This window comes from Thrips palmi, unplaced genomic scaffold (assembly GCF_012932325.1).
Source record: "Thrips palmi isolate BJ-2018 unplaced genomic scaffold, TpBJ-2018v1 HiC_scaffold_8, whole genome shotgun sequence".
NCBI classification, from domain to species: domain Eukaryota; kingdom Metazoa; phylum Arthropoda; class Insecta; order Thysanoptera; family Thripidae; genus Thrips; species Thrips palmi.
The window spans coordinates 1,895,553-1,912,589 of NW_023144635.1; the positions used below are offsets into that span (position 1 = coordinate 1,895,553).

Sequence of the window (17,037 nt, forward strand, 5' to 3'; positions counted from 1 at the left end):
CCAAAGTGGCGTGTGGCCGATGGCCGTCGCCGTTGTCGTCTCGCCGTCGAGAGCGGAAATTTTTCGAGAGCCCCCTCCACCCCACTGTGTTTTTGCCGGGTCCACGCTCCTCGCGTGCGATTTGAGAATGTCCTGCATCAGCCCGACCCGACCCGGCCGCCCTTCCTGCCCGCACTTCCCTCTTCGCTAACTGCGTCGTCGTGTGTGTGTGTGGTGTGTGTGTGTGTGTGTGTGTGTGTGTGTGTGTGTGTGTGTGTGTGTGTGCGTGTCCCTGTGTGTGTGCGTGCAAGTTGGTTGGTCCGGTTTTATTGGGTCGTTCCGTGCTGATGGACGAATGACTCATTTTCTTGACTCGGATCCCACATCCCGCCGCAATGTGAGGCAAGCCGCCAACGAATCGCGAGTCCGAGAGACTCATCTCGCTCGCCCGCCCCGGCCGAGCGATTCAGAAGATGGGCTCTCTCTCTCTCTCTCTCTCTCTCTCTCTCGCACCCTCACGGAGAGCCCCATGCGAGCGACAGAGACAGAGCGATGACTCTTTTGAATCGCTCGGCAGCTCCGCGTGTCGCCGCGTCGCCGCGGGGCGTGGCGGCCTGGTGGCGGCCTGGTGGCTGCCGGGCCCGCGAATCGCGAATGTGCCCGGCCGGCCGGCGAAAGGCATGTGTGGTCTGAGCGGGGAGGGGGAGGGGGAAGGGGGCTCGAGCCTCAAAGGCGTTGTTGTGGTCCTGCCGAGCCGCGCGGCCTCGCGGCCTGCCCGTGCTCGGTACGTGGTACGTGTACGTGGTACGCCGGCCTGCACTTCCAGCAACAAGTGAGGGCACGGAGAACGGAGTGGAGGATGTGAGGCGAGTCCTGAGTCCTGCGAGTCCCCACGTGTCAGTGGGTCCTGTTTTGGGGACTCTGGGCCCATGGGCGTCGAGGCTGCAAGCTGGTTCCGAGAGACGTTTTCGTCGCTCTGTCTCTCTCGCACTCGTGGGGCGTCCATAGGTGCGAGAGAGACAGAGCGACGAAAACGACTGTCGGAATCGGTGTGCTGCTCGAGGCGGGCGGCCAACCCGGCTGCATGACACCACCACAACGACGCTGCTTCCTGCTGCAGGTGACGCCGCGAGGTCCGCGACGCTGACGCCGAGCTCGGCTAGCTCCACCGGGCCATGACGGCGGCGGCGCGTGCCGGGGTGCGCAAGGGCGGCCCCGATGGCGGCGAGGCGGCCGTGCCGCTCACCAAGGAGGGCGCCGCGCCCGTCATGCGGGCCCCGGACGGCGGCTGGGGCTGGATGGTCGTCCTGGGCGTCGCCATGGTCAACGTGAGTACACCATCAAGTACAGGTGACGGTTTACGCGGCACAGTATGCCAGAAGATCGGTGGGGAGGCGGTCAAAATCCCGGACGGGTTTTGAACTGAAGAGTCACTAAACAGGACTCGAACCGAGCGTGCGACCCCACCAATGGATTCCTCGTTCGGAGAGCAATCCATTGGTGGGGTCACACGTTCAGATCAAGTCCTGTTTAGCGACTCTGGAGCTCAAAAAGCGTCTAGAGTTTTGGCCGCCTCCACCGGTATTCTGGCCCACTGTGCGCGGTGAGTGGTCTTCCCCTTGCTGCTCGCTACGACAGCATCGCTCAATGTTGCAGCTGGCCACCCGCTCGCTGGAGCCGTCCTTCGGCCTGCTGTTCGGCGCCACCCTCAAGCAGCTGGGCGTGGCCACGACGGGCGCCGCCATCATCGTCAGCACCCAGGACGCGCTCATCAACTTCTCAGGTGAGGCCCTGGCCCTGGTCTTCCCTCGTCCTTGGCGCGGACGACGCCGCGGACATTAGTAACTCGCTGCAGACTGATTCCCAGAGTCGTCTTCTCCGCTCTGTCTCCCTCGCACTCGTGGGGCGTCCCGTGTAGGTGCGAGAGAGACAGAGCGACGAAAACGACTCTCGGAATCAGTTTGCTGGGCGCTGTGCGCTGCGCGTCCTCGCGACGTCCCCGTCGTCCTCGTGCTGGTCATCGATCTGCACGGCGCGGCGCTGGCGCCGCGAGAGGACGGCCCATGGCCCATGCGGCGCGGGCCGGGCCGCCTCGTGTAGAGGAAGTCGCAATGAACGGCCGCGCGCAATGAGCGATGGGCACTACAGCAGCTGCCGCCGCGCCTCGGAACGTTGGAACGTCGGAAGGAGACATATTTTATAAACATTGGCCGTGGCCAAGGCCCGGGCGCTCGCGCCCGCCTTGCCGGCGTCCTTGCAGCTCCACGTGCTCACTATGCTCACGGTGTAGCTGCGCTAGCTGCGCCCAGGGGCGTGTGGCTGCAGCGCGCTCGAGAGGAAGAGCTGCTGAGTTATGGGCTGCTCAGTCGATTACGCGCCGCGACCCTGACGCCCTGACCCTGGTTGGGTTTCGGGTTGGACCCGCCGGGACATCATGGGAACACACTAGCTCTGACCTCACGCGCCCTTTTTGTCCGCAGGGCTGTTCGCCGGGCCGCTGATCCGGCGCTACTCGTACCGCAAGGTGGCCTTCGGCGGCGCCCTGCTGGTGTCCATCGGCATCCTGGCCACGGTGCCGGCCAACAGCGTGACGCACATCATCGCCACGTACTCGGTGCTCATCGGTGAGGTCCCGGTCTGCCTCCCCGTGGCCGTGCCTTTGGCCGTGCCCTTGGCGGCCGTTGGCTCAGCGCACGCGTGTTGCTTGCAGGGCTGGGCGTGGGCTTCTCCTCGGCGGCCACCTTCGTGTCGCTGTCGCACTACTTCCAGGCGAAGCGCGGCCAGGCCGTGGGGCTGAGCATGGCCGGCACGGCGCTGGGCTTCATGCTGGCCCCGCTGCTGGTGCGCTACCTGCTGGACGAACTGGGCTTCAGCGGCGCGCTGCTCGTGCTGGGCGGCGTGGCCTTCAACGGGCTGGCCGGCGCCATCCTGCTGCAGCCCGCCAAGTGGCACCTGGTGCCCGTCGACCCGGAGCACGAGCTGCAGCTCGAGATGGAGGAGCAGGACGAGCAGGACGACCCCCACGACACGCCCATGATCCGCGAGTCGGCCATCGCGCTGCTGTCGCGGCCGCGCATCGAGCTGACGCTCGTGGAGGAGGACGAGGAGGCCCAGCTCACGCTGCGCGCCCAGAACAACGAGCGGAAGACGTCCACCGTGTCCACGGGCGGCGGGCTGGCGTTCGAGGTGTTCACCGACCCCAAGAGGAAGTTCTCTGTCGTGGCCGCCCCGAACGACCCCGCCAACGCCACCTCCAAGGCCAGCCTGGAGGACTCGGAGCCTCAGGTAAGTGCCGCGGGGAAATCGCTCTCGCTCGTTGTCAAGTCCCAGCAGTGCCTCAGCTTGGGCGCGCTGGTTGTTCGTTTTACCTTTTTCACATAAGCATCACGGTTCTCCGCAGCTTTATCATCCATGTCGCAAGCTCTCCCAGCCAGCCATGCCCCGCAACGCCTCTGTACTCAGCATGGAGGACCATCCTCCCCGCAGGATGGGATCTGGCAGGCATGGTTTGCCGAGAAACACCTCTGTAGTGTCCATGTCGGTGGGTGTTGGTGCTTGAGCTAAATGTTGCTTTTCCCCACCAAAGGTTGCTCAACTTATTAACGACTGTCTCTTGCGCATTCCAGGTCGCCGACAACACTGCCCACGGCGAGAGGAAGTTGTCCCGCACGACTTACGGCATTCCGCGCAATGTGTCTTGGATCAGTATGAGCGCCGAAGACACGCCGGGCCGGAAGCTGAGTCGTGCCGGCGGACTGACGCGGGCTATGTCGTCGACGCGCATCCGGAAAACGTCTGTGATATCCGCCAGTAGCTTGGACCTCACTGGGAGTCTCATGGCTATCGCTGCAGTGAGTATTCCAATGCCCCCCTGCTCCAGGCGCGGTTCCAGAATTTGGCTAAGGGGAGGGTAAAAGTGGTGCTATTTGCCTACCTCCAGGTGGTCTATCTAGTACCCAAGGGAGGGGTATTTACCCCCATTACCCCCTACCCCCTTTCCGGGAGCTGCAACTGTCCTGTTCGTCTTGTTTTAAACAAATCAACGACATTACATTCTCATTTATTTTCCAGGCATCTCAACAAGATATCTATCGGTCCACTCAAAACAACAATACAATTACTGCCTCACATGAAAACATCAATGAAAAGGCTGACGCCAGTCCTGTATCATGCTGGAAGAGAATATCAAATTTCTTAGATCTTGATCTCCTGAAAGACTCAACATACCTTAATATTACATTAGGGCTGTCACTCTTTTGGGTAGCTGAGCTGCATTTTAAGATGGTGGTCCCATTTTTCTTGGCTGATTTGGGTCATACCAAAAAAGACACTGCCTTTTGCCTCAGCATGGGTGCACTTTCTGATATCATAGCTCGCCTTATACTTCCACCTATTTGTGACAAAGTGAAGTACAAAAAGAGAACTATGTTCTTCGTCGCTTGCATTTTCTTAACAATTTCAAGATCAAGTAAGAAGATTTTGTTGAATTTAAAAATGAACTTTTACTGGTATGCTAAGCTTTTTCTTATCCTTAACTTTTTTTTTTGACAGTAATGGCTGAACAAACTGAATGGGCACCCCTAATTGCAAGTTTAGTTGTGTGTGGTTTCTTCCGTGGTGCCACCCTCATTAACTACCAACTTACAGTGGCAGAGTGTGTCACTTTAGACAAATTGCCAGCTGCTGTTGGCCTCAACATGGTGGCTAAGGGAATAACAGTCGTCTCTTTAGGCCCATTACTCGGTAAGTTTTTTTTTGCTTTGTGATATTTTGCTTGACTTGTGGCCATTCCTCTGTAACACAGTGAACCCTTTTCAGGTCTCGTCAGAGATGCCACAGGAAGCTACCCCATCTTCATTCACTCTCAGTCATTTGTCATGTCCCTAGGGTTGCTAGCATGGGTGGTAGAGTATTTGTATTTGTGGGTGAAACACTCATCTAAAAGACATAGTGAAATTTAAAAAGTCTGACTTTTTATCAACGAATTAAGTACAGTATCATATTGAAGTCATGTGATTGTGATGTCATGTACTTTTAAGATTTTATTTTTGTGTGTGTGTATATTTTTAGGAAGCTCTTTGCTAGCTGTGGTAGTTCCTTGGACCAATTTGAGTATTTTTACTCAGAATTAGTGTATTGTTTTTCTGTTTTGGTGATGCAACTGTACATGCATTTTTTTTGTATGTGCCCAAACTGACTCAAAGAGGATAATATGACTTATTATACTCTGTCATTCTCTCTCTCTTTCTCTCTATCTATCTCTGTGATTCAAATTCTGTTAGCGAGATGCATTCTTATTCCTGAGTTACTAAAACAAGGATTGATTACAGGAGTTGGTTCATGGATTTCTCTAGTATGATATTTCTTGAAGATAAGGAATGTGTGATCTTTTGGAGAAGATTTATAATTACAGTTTGTCTTACTATTATTGTAACCTAGCTAAATTTGAACATCACATTGGTTTGTGATATACACATATTTTCTCTCACTATATTTACAACATTTTTCTATTCCCTTGGAATTTTTTAAAAAATTCCTGAACCTTTGTATTTTTTATTGAAATTTAGAACTTGGAATCTGCTCTCTGGAAATCATTCCTAATGCTCAATGAATTTTTTCTGCTTCATTTTTTCTTGTAAATATCATTGATCATCAAAAATCTATTTTATAATAATTAGGACACTCGGCTTTTAGAATTGTAGTTAAGTGTGTTTGTGTATGTGTTTGAGTGTTTGTGTGAATATGTTGTACAGTTGAGGATGGTTGGAAAAGAAAGATAAGCATTTAGTATTTTTCCTTTTCCATTTTATTTCATGGAATTCATAGCTTATTGATTTGTGGAGATTTGAGACAATAAACGCTCACATGATACAGCAGACATGGTAATCTGCTTAAAGAGAAATGACCACTACAGTATTCATTGTTACAAAATAATTTATAAAACAAAAAAAAATTAAAAAAATGAACCAGAACAATAAGCTGTACCTGCTGCCGCTGGCACATTTTTTGAATGAAATTGTTAGTATAAGAGTCCGTAGGGTTCATATTTAAAACACTGTAGTAAACATGATTGCATGACAAGGGGGTTACAAATGTGTGCCCCTGCGCATTCCCCTCAGGTTTTTCCCTGTAAGGTTGCCAAGGAAAGGGTAAACTTGTACACAAAGTTTGTCTTCCATCAGTGCAGTGTTTGAGACACTGGGTCTCTTTAAGACTGTAACATGCGCCTACATGTATAAATAATAAAATAAAATATTTTAAGAAAACAACAATTTAAACCAAATGTTTCTTATTGTGTGCCTTTACATCAACCTTCAACTCCAACACATTGCAGTTTAACCCCACATCTGAGAATACTTAAATGGTAGGCAATGTCTGGGATCAACCTTTGTTTCCCTCAGTAAAACTTGCTCAACTTTGAATAAACGGCGAAGGGAACACACAACCACTGAAGGAGGAAGCAAGCCGGGCTCCGTGAGATTAAGCCCAACAACATTATTTTTTCTGACAGCATCAAATAGGCTTTCAGCATCAAAGATATTTTCACTGTCTTGTCCACCAATGGTATTCCATATCCACTTCCACTCCAAATGTGATAGTCTTGTGGTCTTCAACGCATGCTGTAAAATATGTTGACTAGCGAGGCCAGTCAAAATCTCATGTTCAATGAACATGTTGGTTTCAGCTTTATCAAAAATCCTTTCCTGAAACACGATTTCCAGTCTCAAAATCAAAACAAAATTATGTAATTTTTAGAAAATCTAAACATTGCACACTTGTTACCTCATCTGCTTCAAAGTTGCTGGAGTCTGGTAGAGGACCCAATGCAATAGCTATTAAAGTGGCAAGACAAAGGGGCTGACAACTATCCATTACATCTGAAAAGTTATCCAACATGATTTCCAAGGATCGCAATGGTACTGCTGGTACCTCCCCTTGACAAAGAAGGCCCGCTTTCGACCTTACTTCAGAGTTGTCATCGCAAATTAGTCTAAGAGCATTTATCCAGAGCTCGCATACTGTTTCATCTGTAATAATAATAATAATAATAATAATAATAATGATAGATTTTTAAAAAGTTGCTATAAAGGAGATACAGATGTAGTAAATAGATACAAATTTTTAAAACTTACCAGACAGAAATGAATATTTGCGATTTAGGGCCTGCCTATGAAGTAAGAGGAAATTCACAGCACTCAATCGACTAATAACACCTCTATCCACATCACAGTAAGAGATTAGAAGTCTGCAGCCATCTTCACAAATCAGTGGTATGTCCTCCTGCAAATGCAATAAATGAAACAAATTCCTTCCAAAATTTAAGCCATTGAAATAACCTACACCTACCTTGGAATCAATAAGAAATCGGAGAAGAGATGAAAAGCATGCTAAAGCAGCACATGAGGTCCCTTCATGAGGAGAGTCGCACCACAATAGTAGTTTCTTGAGGTCTACACTAACACTCCATGAAGCGGGAGACACGTGCACGAGAACGCGTAATGCGAGTCTGCCTTGCACATTGTTGATGCTTTTACTGCCAGTAACAAGTGATGCTAGTATGGCACCAAGTTGGTTACTCTGACAAATTATGTTATAAAATGATAATAAAGCATCTTCCGGCAAACGATTAAACCAGTGTTTGTCACCTGTAAAAGTAGAAGAGTAAAATAAGGAGCACTTGTTGCGGACAAACTGTGATACAATTCTGAAAATAAAAGACTTACCTCCAGACACATCAGGAATTACATCCTCTGTCTCCTCAATGAGCCCGTAAGCTCCCTTGCCCATGAGTTTCTCTAATACAACTAAAATCTCATGAACTATCTCATAATTGAGATGTCTTAACAGTTTTGAAACTATCATTAGAGTATCCTCATCTTGAGCTAAGACTACCAACCGTAACAAAACTCTTGTTGCCCTCAACTGAAGAATGCTTTGACCTAGTGGTGACTGCTTTGATAAGTTATCACAATCCTGTGCCAGAATCTCATTCAAAATTTTGTCTTTTAGGACCGCCCATGATTGTAATGGCACATGAGAGTACCAATTTTCTAAAAACAGCTCAAACACCTGAAAAATTTATAGAGATTGTACAAATAAATTCAAGTTATGTTCTAACTTTCTATTTTATTAATGTGGAAAATTTTCAAACCTGCAACACTACTTCTCTAACAGGATTACTGCAACACCTGTTGAGATGCAGCAGTAATTTTGCAACCCAGGTTTGCAAGTGGTCTAACAGAATCAAATTATGATCTTCATTTAAGATTGATGCATTGCTAAGAAGGTGAACCGCCTGTGCAGAATTGTAGATTTCGATTGTTATAATAGAACCATCAGTAACAAGAATTCACAAATGTACTTTTTGTTTTACCTGTAAAGCCAATCCATGTGTTAGGTTTTCAGAGTTGCCAGATGCCATTTGATCAACCAAGTCATCGAGGTATTTCACATATACATTGGCAGTAATTAGTGGAACTATTGCTTTGGCAGCCAAAACCCGGGTTTTCATAACTGAATTATTTGCACATTGACGGACCAGTGGTACAAAAGTATTTAACTATGAAACATTAAAAAACATTAAAAACATTAAATAACATGCAACGGATTTTATTTAGTTGGAAGAATAATGAAAAATGAATGCTTAATTTAAGAAATTGATTACCTGCATGTTGGTATCTGTTCCTTCTAATGATGAGGGATAAAGTCTTGCAATCAAGAGAAGAATCGGATGCAATATTGCCAATTCTGCAACATCTCCTGAGGTTAAAGCTTTGACTGCTTGCTCCAATTCTTTTAACAGGAATTCATATAATTCTGGATAACGATGAAAAAAGACACGACCAGTCATTTTGTTTCTAGAGCTCAGTTCTTCCCGACTTCTTCTAACACCAAATATGCGAGTCATAAGACTACTGAACAACAATGTAGCAGAGTTGCGTACCTGCGAGAAAAATACAAACAATCAAACTGGCAAATGACAATCATGAATAAATGCCAAGCATAAATCAAGTGCTTACAGCCCATGTCTCCCCCCTGAAGCCTGATATTGCCACAATCACGCCTTCAGAAATGTATGGAGCAACATGTTCAGCAAGAGGAGCATGTCGATATAACGCCCGCAAGATATTGAGAGCATGTGTGTGACATTCTACATGCCTTTCTTTATCTGCAGCACACCCTAGAAGCTGAGACATGGTCCACTGAAGAGTATGAAGACTTAAACCAGTTTGAAGTTCTGCAGAAACCAATGCCTTGAAGAGAGAAAAATCAGCAGTGCAGTAAAATTAAGAATTTTCAGCTGTGTTTCAAGACTGAAGGTAATCCACAACCCAAGGCTTACTTGTACAAGGTAGGGAACACCAGCACTTCTTCTTGTAGCACACAATTTATTCATAGAAATATCATCACTTTGAATAGCTTCCATCAATTCACTTAACCATTTTTGGGGAAGTTCTTGCAAGCTCTTTCGAGAATTTCTAAAAATCATGACAAATAATAGAGATTTTTAGAAAAAATAACAGAAGATAGGGTCAAAAAATCGGTGAAAACTATACTTCTACCTCCAAAGTCGAGATGCTAGAAGACCAAAACCAACATAAGCTTGTTCAAAGGCACCACGATGTTTTGTTTCTTCCAGAAGAGTTGTAAGATGAACCCCAATAGCGAGAATTTGATCTTCGTTCAATAAACCATCAGTGTCCGGCAGTATTGGACAACAGTCAGACAGTTTGCCCAATAAAAGAGACACCTCTTTGACAGTCCGCCATGAGCAAAGTAACACCATCTGAGCCGTAGCCTTCACAGGTGCGGATGAATCATTAGCACTTGTTCCTAGTAACGTAGAACCTTTAAAAAAAAAAAATTGACACTTACACAATCTATTTTATTTTTGTCTTGGATAGACAATAGGTTGGTGATTGGTTGAATTGTTCAAATTACCTTGATTGAAGTCCATTGGCAGGTGCCCCTCTGGAGAGGAGCTATTCACAACTGGAGAAACAATCGTGTTCAACTTAAAACAGAGATCAATCAAACCTTTTATCAAGTTTTGCCAAGATTGTTTGTCCTTCACTTTTCTGTAAAAAAAAAAACAGAAAAAATGGAACAATTTAAAAACCCAATCCACAAGTTATTTTTGACATACATGTCACTAAAAGTTTACCTAAAATCTGGTACAAGCTGCAATAGGTGGCGAATGCAAAACAAAGACCCATACATTGGTCCTCCACTTGCGGCTTCGAGAATGTTGCGCTCAGCAACATCGGATTCTTTCTTAAGCTGCTCTTGAAGATACGCTACAGCATCAAGAAGCTCCAGGGAATGCAATTTTCCGTTTGAACTGAGCATTTACAGGGAATGAAGAAAGTTAAATTTAACTTAATAAATTTGAAGGTGTCATCAAATTAAGAACTTACTTAAAATTTGATTGGGAATATATTTTGATATTTTTCAGATAAAGACAGCAACACAGCTCCATCACATAGGCTGCAGAAATGCAGTCAGCAGGGTGGGTGCTTGATGCTAAGGTACAGCCACATTGGAAGAATCTGAACAGCTTCTGGTTGTCCTAAAAAAAAATACAGGATTAAAATATCCTAACACGAGATACACTTTGAGTGTGACATTCTATCACTTACATCAAACCCCAGAGTGCTAAGTGGGTAGGAGACAAGAAATTTAGTTGCCATGGCCTTGTTTTCTTCAAAGGAGTCAGTGAGGATCACTCCTAGCAATATAAATGCATTTTCTTCTGTCCACATTTGGTCCTGACATGTTTTATTTGTGAACAATGGATCCACTTTCAAAATATCCTACATAGTGAGCATGGACAGAAGGGTTGGTAAGCTATCTTGAAAGACACAATATCGCAGGATTGTCAAGTTCACTTAAATACTCACATCAATAAAAGACAAAACTTTTAAAGAACAAAACCTGCGGCTGTAATTTGAGCCAATTTTGAGGCTGTCAAAACAGAATGACAGAATCCAAAGCAGGAATGTTTTGTAAGACTCCCAAATTTGCATACCATCACCCTCTTCAGTTCTCTTCTGATTCGTAGGTCGGATAAGAGTATGTGCACTTTCTTTGAGCCTGTTCAGAAGCTGAAAGAAAAGAGATTTTAAAGGATGATACAACATAAGTTTTAAATTAATATTATCAAATTATACCTTGGTCACTAATGCAAGAGTTTGTTGACGGAATGATGGAATTTCACAATTGATGTTATATTTCAAAAACTTCCTCAGAAGCATGAAATCTGTCTGAGACAGAATTTCTGTACTGCGATGGGTCTCCACCACCAGACCTAAGGCTGATATACGGACCTGTTTTTGATTAATGTGAAAGAAAACAAACATTTTACAAATATAAAAGATAAGTTTATTTTTAAAATAAGAATCATACCTCATCATTTTCATGACATAATGCGGATTGGAGAACCCCCACAGGCAGAGTTCCAAGCCACAAATTATCATCTGTCTTGGTCTTGGATGAGATTGCACCAAGCTTCCGACCAATCTTCATGCAAGTCAGAAGGAGCTTCATCTCAGAAAGTTCAACATTTGCACCTCTAAAAAAAAAGTTATTGAGGTGTTTGAATCGCATTTCTTGCAAAAATGGCTTTCTATGGAACATAGCCCCAGGGCTTAACTTACTTGTTGGCACTTGGAAGTACCTCATTAATGATTTTTGGACACAATTTCATAATTTTGGAGAGAGATTCCTCAAGAGCAGGAGCCTCAGATGTATTGCATTCCTGCATTACTTGCAGAAGAGGCTTCACCCACAAATTGCACCACTCAGAGTATGGTAAATTCTTAAAATCCACAGTTGCCATTCCCACAAATGCACCAGAAACCTTAAGGAAGGATTTTAAATTAAAACCTCTTTTAAGGAATTTTAAAGAAAGTCATCAATATGAGAATTGTAACTTACATGAGATGACATAGATGAATACTGCATAGCTGTCAGTAAATTCTTTATAACATTTGGTATCCTATTTAAGATATCAGCAGTGCTAAAATGCACAGTCATTGTTGAAAGTATTACATAGCGGCTACGCTTTGTCTCAGGAATTAGTAAAACTGCCTCAGACATTCTATCACCCAAATTAATACCTGTTCAAAACATTTTTCCTTTTAAAACTAAAAAAAAAAACAATTTTCTGAACACAAAATCAAACAAGTTCTTACCAACTGATAGAAAAACATCCTGTAGCTGCATGATGTTTTCTAATATAGATTTGGCTAAATGTCTCACAGGGTCCATATAGTGGTCAAGAAGGCCCCATAAATGTTTCAAAAGATCCTCCAGCTGAGGTAATTCTAAAGACTTCACAAGTGACTGACGCATCGTGAGCACTCTTGTTAGTTGCTGCACAACCCGCCAAAGGGCTAACACTAAATTGCTCTCATGCACACACCTGAGACAAAAATATTAATAAAAAAAGTAATAAATTTTCTTTGAAGTCATGAACACAGTATATGAGTATACCGAGAAACAATTTATGCAAACCGTTCATTTATTTGCAGTGCCGAGTCCAGAATACATGAGATGATTGGTTTGGCCTTTGTCAGATGAATGATTTCAAACTGTTCGTTCTTTAACCCTGAGAGAAGGCCAGAGCAAATGCATAAACTCGACATCTCATCATCCAAAGGAAAACTTTCATTTCCTTCAAGTAACTGCAAATTCATAAAAGCTTTGTGTTAAATAATAACTACTAAGTACTAGAACATTTTTTTTTAAACTAACGTGCATATACCGACCTGCATCCATCCATTTGGGCCATGAAGTAGATCAAGAATCAGAACAAGTACAAATCCAAAGTTAGTTCTAGTGTCCAAAGGCACATGAGAACAATTCAGTATCAGTTTAGAAACTTCTAAAATATTTTCTAGAAGTGGTTTTCTATTTTCAAGACTGTCCAAAATTTCAGATTTTGGTTTCTGGATAGCAGTTATGATTATTCTTGACACCGTGTGTGCAACTTTGCTCACTTCGACCTTAAGCATGGGGGTATTATTGGACCTGTTGATGACATTCAAGTGTTATTAATTTCACTCAAAACTTTTAAGTCAGAAACATGTAACAACAGAGAAAAATTAGTTACATACCTTAAATATGTGAAACATAGGTCTAAGACTTTATTCAAAAATTGCAAAACGTTGCAAAGCATAGAGTCTATTACGACAGGACCCAAGCGGAAGTTTTCATAGAGGCCTAACAATGCACTTGATGCAATTAATATGTCAGAAAGGTCTTGACTGTACATTGCTGTTTCAATGCGGCTGTTAATGCCCTCTTTTAGGTAAAGGATACTCATTTCTTTGACATGACCATCCACAAAATTAAACATCCTTGCAAAAGAAACAGAATTTTAATCAAGAAAATAGTATTATATGAATATTTGTACAAATACCAGCCAAGACACTAACTTGGTGAGAGCATGTTTTACTGGATGCTTCAGGGGTGCTGATAAGTACAGGTCCACAGCAAGTATCACATAATTGAAGTCGATTATCTCGTCATCAGATTTGGTGAGATACACAGATATCTGAAAGTCAGATGGTAGAGATAATACACGAAAATTGGGGATTTGCTGAGAGAAATTGCTCCAATGGAAAGTGACATCCATTGGAAAGTGACAATGACACACCTGCTTTATTGCATCCATTTGATCTTCAACAGAAGAAGCTGTTGTTACGCAGTGAAGTACCTTTCCCCATGCTTCGCTGACAGGTTCACCTACGCAATTAATGGATGAAACAATGCATAAAAGATAAAATTTTGGTTCTCCAAATTGTAATTGTGAAGCAATAAATTAGCAGGGATAATGTTGTCGATGGAAATATAAAAAAGAAGATAAATCATGTGGGTGATTCCCACAATCTTTCGGCTTTCACACACCTACACGCGAAGAAAATGCATCAGACACCCTGACAACTTGAAATTCATTTTTCTTTCCACTTGACTTCATCGGGGAGGCCACCACGAACAACTGGGACGAATCATTCATTTTCGACAATCTTTCTGTTATTGTTTGTTGAGACACAGGGCAACTTAACCTGTGCCGCCACGTTCAACACGGAAACAAATGAGTCCCGGCGTCGTCTGCTAGCCGTGAACCGGCGGCAAAGTGGCTTGTTGTTGTGGTGGTTTCATTCCATTCCGTTCTTTGAAATGGATTTTGGTGGCCTGGTTAGGAAATTTGCATTGTTTGCTGTGCTGTGCTGTGTTCGAAATTGGGTGTGTGGAGAAATTGTAATTGATACGCATGAAAGATTGTGTGAAGTTAGTAAGAACTTTCTAAGTGTAGCTGTTGATACAAATTTTATTTTCAAACATGATTTGACCAAATTTTTGTAAGTTTGACCAATTTTATTACCATTGGGTAGGATATTTCAAACGAATATGAATTCACCTTTCTTTTCTTCATTCAGGGGGAGTGCAACTTTTATGAACATCTTGAGTGGCTTAAGACCGGCTTATCTGCGAATTGGGGGTACCGCTGCTGATACCGTCATTTTTGATGAAACTTTTACTGATGACATTCCTCCAAATAGTGATGGTGATGACCTCTCCCTCATGGCGAATTTGAGTTGGAACGTTGAAGAAGATAGCTGCATCAGTAGAAGTTGGCCAGATTTGTATTTATCTGGTAAGGTTCTGCGGAAAAGCTTCTCCATCTGTGTTGCTTGTCTTTCGTGTTAAATGTTTGTTTCTCTTGTTTTCTTTTCAGGTGATAGATGGTTAGCAATAAATGCTATAGCTTCTAAGGCAAAATTAAATCTTTTGTTCGATTTGAATGTTCTTCTTCGAAAGACATCTGGAGAATGGAACTCAACAAATGCTCAAAAGTTGATTGAATTTTCTCAGGAAAATAATCTTTTATTGGACTGGCAACTTGGAAATGGTCTGATACATTAAGATTGTAGTGCATGCTGTGTTTCCTCTAATTCATCAATTCTAATGTGGTCGACACCTTCTATTTCTCCTCAGAACCAAACTCATTTTGCCATGTATTTGGAAAGCAAGTGCCACCCAGGCAATTGGCCAAAGACTTCAAAACCTTGTCGAGGATTCTTTCTAAATTTCCTCATTACCATAAATCTAAGCTTGTCGGACCTGACATCACTGCTCCAAGGGGTCCCAAGAAGCGGCAGGCTGCAACTCTTCGTTACCTCGACAGATTCATGGCAAAAGCTGGCAATACCATCTCTGCAGCATCATGGCATCAGTGAGAACTGTGGATGTCTATGGATCTGAGGATGTAATTTTTCTTTCTCCTGCTAATTACCAGTTATGTGTGGACATTATAGGTATTACTTTAGTGGGAGGAATGCAACAGTAGAAGAGTTTATAAAACCATCAATGCTTGATGTGCTGAAAAGAGAAATTCTAGATGTAAAGGCTGTGGTCATCAATAACACTGATGCTTTTTTCCCAGTGTGGTTGAGTAAGTATATGTCATGCTGTAAATCACGCTGAAGAAACTTCCCAAATTTAATTTTTATTCTCTTTTGCCTTAGCTGAAACTGCATCTGCGTTTGGTGGTGGGTCCCCTCACCTGTCAAATCGTTTTGTCAGTGGATTTATGTGGTTGGACAAATTAGGAATGGCTGCCTCACAGAATGTTTCTGTTGTCATCAGACAGTCGTTCATTGGGGGAAATTATGGACTTATTCATACCAAAAGCTTTGATCCAACACCAGTATGTCTCTCCATCATGTTGACATTTTATAAAATAATTTATTCCTACACCATGAGCAAGTTTTTTTAATTTACAGAACTATTGGATTGCTTATTTATACAAAAAGATTGTTGGTAAAACTGTTCTCAAAGTGAAAACAACAAGTGGCTCCTTAATACGATTGTATGCCCATTGCTACAAGAAGCACAAGAAGGCTGATTCTAGAAAAAACTCAATAGTAATATTTGGGATGAATTTAGGACACTCAAACTTCAAGGATGTTATATCAAAACAAGGCAGCTTGAAGAAATTTCACATTGAGAAGTACATACTAACTGGTGCAAATGACCAGCTTACTTCTAGGTATATTTTTATTTTAGTCATCAATGAAAGCTGAGAACATCTTGCAAAAATTTAATTTTATTTTTCCTGTTTCCAGGGACATTTGTCTCAACGGAGAAGTCATCAAAATGTCACCCGCTGCACAGCTTCCCGCTCTTAGGCCCCGACGCGAGACGACCAACACAATAGAACTTCCCCCGCACTCAATGGCGTTCTATGTCATCCGTGGCTTCCCAGCATCAGCCTGTAGCTAAATTGAATAGTTCGAAATAAACCGTCATCGCAGATTACTTCTAGTTTTCCTGCCTGGCACTCACTGATGGCTGACACTGATGACTGACACTGGGTGAGTGAAGTAAGAACATTACTTTGCGTCCTTTGGGTTGGGCGGTTGCGCGGGCGCGACGACTCCGTCTTGGCTTGGCCAGTGGACTGATTCCGAGAGTCGTTTTCGTCGCTCTGTCTCTCTCGCACCTATGCAGGACGCCCCATGAGTGCGAGAGAGAGCGACGAGAACGACTCGGAAACAGCCTGCAGGCCGGCCAGGCTTGGCCTTCCCTCTGCGCCGCGCGCTGCGCGGTCGACAACGACAAGGCCCCGGGCCCGGGAGGGCTGGGGGAGGGCCAGGGAGGGCGGCATGTTCACCGGCGAGCGCTTGCGCGCCGACCTGCGCGGCTTGCAGAGGCTGTGCGCGGACATGGGGGCTTGGGCCGGCGAGGAGGCCGTGCGCGTGGCCAAGCCTGTGGCGCCTGCTGCCGTGGCCGCGGTCGACGCACAGCTCCTCCAGGCGGTGCACGAGAGGCGAGTACAGACCGTTTGGCTTGTGGGTGCACTGCAGTGCGCTGGCGCCGCGCCATTGTTGCGGTGGGTTGCTGGCTGCGTCGAGGTGTTCAGGGGCGGGTCCAGATCTGTCTGGGGGGGGGGGTTCTCGTGTAGGAGTAGGCTGGAAAACCCCTTCCTGCTCTGACAGGACGCTGGCGGCCGTGGGGCTGCTGCTGCGCGCCCTGGAGGCGACGCCGCGC

At 44.8% G+C, this 17,037-nt stretch overlaps 3 protein-coding genes across 4 annotated transcripts in view; 2 read left to right on the top strand and 1 right to left on the bottom strand.

The window, feature by feature from the left end:
• The window catches only part of LOC117653254, an 18,997-nt gene extending 12,740 nt beyond the window's left edge, over positions 1 to 6,257 (top strand). The window contains exons 2-10 of one of the 2 annotated variants that reach the window (XM_034398813.1): positions 1,100 to 1,307; positions 1,636 to 1,762; positions 2,460 to 2,603; positions 2,690 to 3,264; positions 3,380 to 3,520; positions 3,606 to 3,830; positions 4,051 to 4,447; positions 4,531 to 4,722; positions 4,798 to 6,257. In XM_034398813.1, the coding sequence (XP_034254704.1) occupies positions 1,155 to 1,307; positions 1,636 to 1,762; positions 2,460 to 2,603; positions 2,690 to 3,264; positions 3,380 to 3,520; positions 3,606 to 3,830; positions 4,051 to 4,447; positions 4,531 to 4,722; positions 4,798 to 4,940 (2,097 nt within the window). In that variant the 5' untranslated portion in view covers positions 1,100 to 1,154 and the 3' untranslated portion in view covers positions 4,941 to 6,257. The remainder of the gene's footprint in view (positions 1 to 1,099; positions 1,308 to 1,635; positions 1,763 to 2,459; positions 2,604 to 2,689; positions 3,265 to 3,379; positions 3,521 to 3,605; positions 3,831 to 4,050; positions 4,448 to 4,530; positions 4,723 to 4,797) is intronic. The other variant, XM_034398814.1, reaches the window with a different exon arrangement.
• Positions 5,768 to 14,099, bottom strand: LOC117653253 (thyroid adenoma-associated protein homolog). The gene is made up of 27 exons (XM_034398811.1): positions 13,891 to 14,099; positions 13,640 to 13,728; positions 13,419 to 13,537; positions 13,098 to 13,340; positions 12,750 to 13,011; positions 12,496 to 12,665; positions 12,174 to 12,403; positions 11,917 to 12,098; positions 11,637 to 11,839; positions 11,386 to 11,551; positions 11,151 to 11,306; positions 10,881 to 11,084; positions 10,620 to 10,793; positions 10,398 to 10,549; positions 10,145 to 10,321; positions 9,922 to 10,058; positions 9,543 to 9,828; positions 9,323 to 9,458; positions 9,000 to 9,233; positions 8,645 to 8,923; positions 8,354 to 8,539; positions 8,132 to 8,275; positions 7,704 to 8,049; positions 7,327 to 7,625; positions 7,113 to 7,260; positions 6,763 to 7,007; positions 5,768 to 6,683 (listed from the first exon to the last, which is right to left on the bottom strand). Exons 1-27 carry the CDS (start codon positions 13,997 to 13,999, stop codon positions 6,315 to 6,317), a joined length of 5,445 nt encoding a protein of 1,814 aa, XP_034254702.1. The 5' UTR covers positions 14,000 to 14,099; the 3' UTR covers positions 5,768 to 6,314.
• On the top strand, positions 14,084 to 16,305 carry LOC117653255 (heparanase-like). The gene is made up of 8 exons (XM_034398815.1): positions 14,084 to 14,345; positions 14,424 to 14,641; positions 14,723 to 14,896; positions 14,983 to 15,220; positions 15,303 to 15,439; positions 15,513 to 15,694; positions 15,771 to 16,036; positions 16,113 to 16,305. Exons 1-8 carry the CDS (start codon positions 14,164 to 14,166, stop codon positions 16,267 to 16,269), a joined length of 1,554 nt encoding a protein of 517 aa, XP_034254706.1. The 5' UTR covers positions 14,084 to 14,163; the 3' UTR covers positions 16,270 to 16,305.
• The last annotated feature ends 732 nt before the right edge of the window (positions 16,306 to 17,037 follow it).

Bases quoted from the DNA above. Each gene is read 5' to 3' on its own strand.
- LOC117653255 (XM_034398815.1), top strand. From the start codon at position 14,164: ATGGATTTTGGTGGCCTGGTTAGGAAATTTGCATTGTTTGCTGTGCTG. The intron at 14,346-14,423 runs GTAAGTTTGACC...TTCTTCATTCAG, and splicing joins CATGATTTGACCAAATTTTT to GGGGAGTGCAACTTTTATGA. The intron at 16,037-16,112 runs GTATATTTTTAT...TCCTGTTTCCAG, and splicing joins AATGACCAGCTTACTTCTAG to GGACATTTGTCTCAACGGAG.
- LOC117653253 (XM_034398811.1), bottom strand. From the start codon at position 13,999: ATGAATGATTCGTCCCAGTTGTTCGTGGTGGCCTCCCCGATGAAGTCA. The intron at 13,729-13,890 runs GTGTGTGAAAGC...TTAATTGCGTAG, and splicing joins TGCATTTTCTTCGCGTGTAG to GTGAACCTGTCAGCGAAGCA. The intron at 11,085-11,150 runs GTATAATTTGAT...CTTTTCTTTCAG, and splicing joins CTCTTGCATTAGTGACCAAG to CTTCTGAACAGGCTCAAAGA.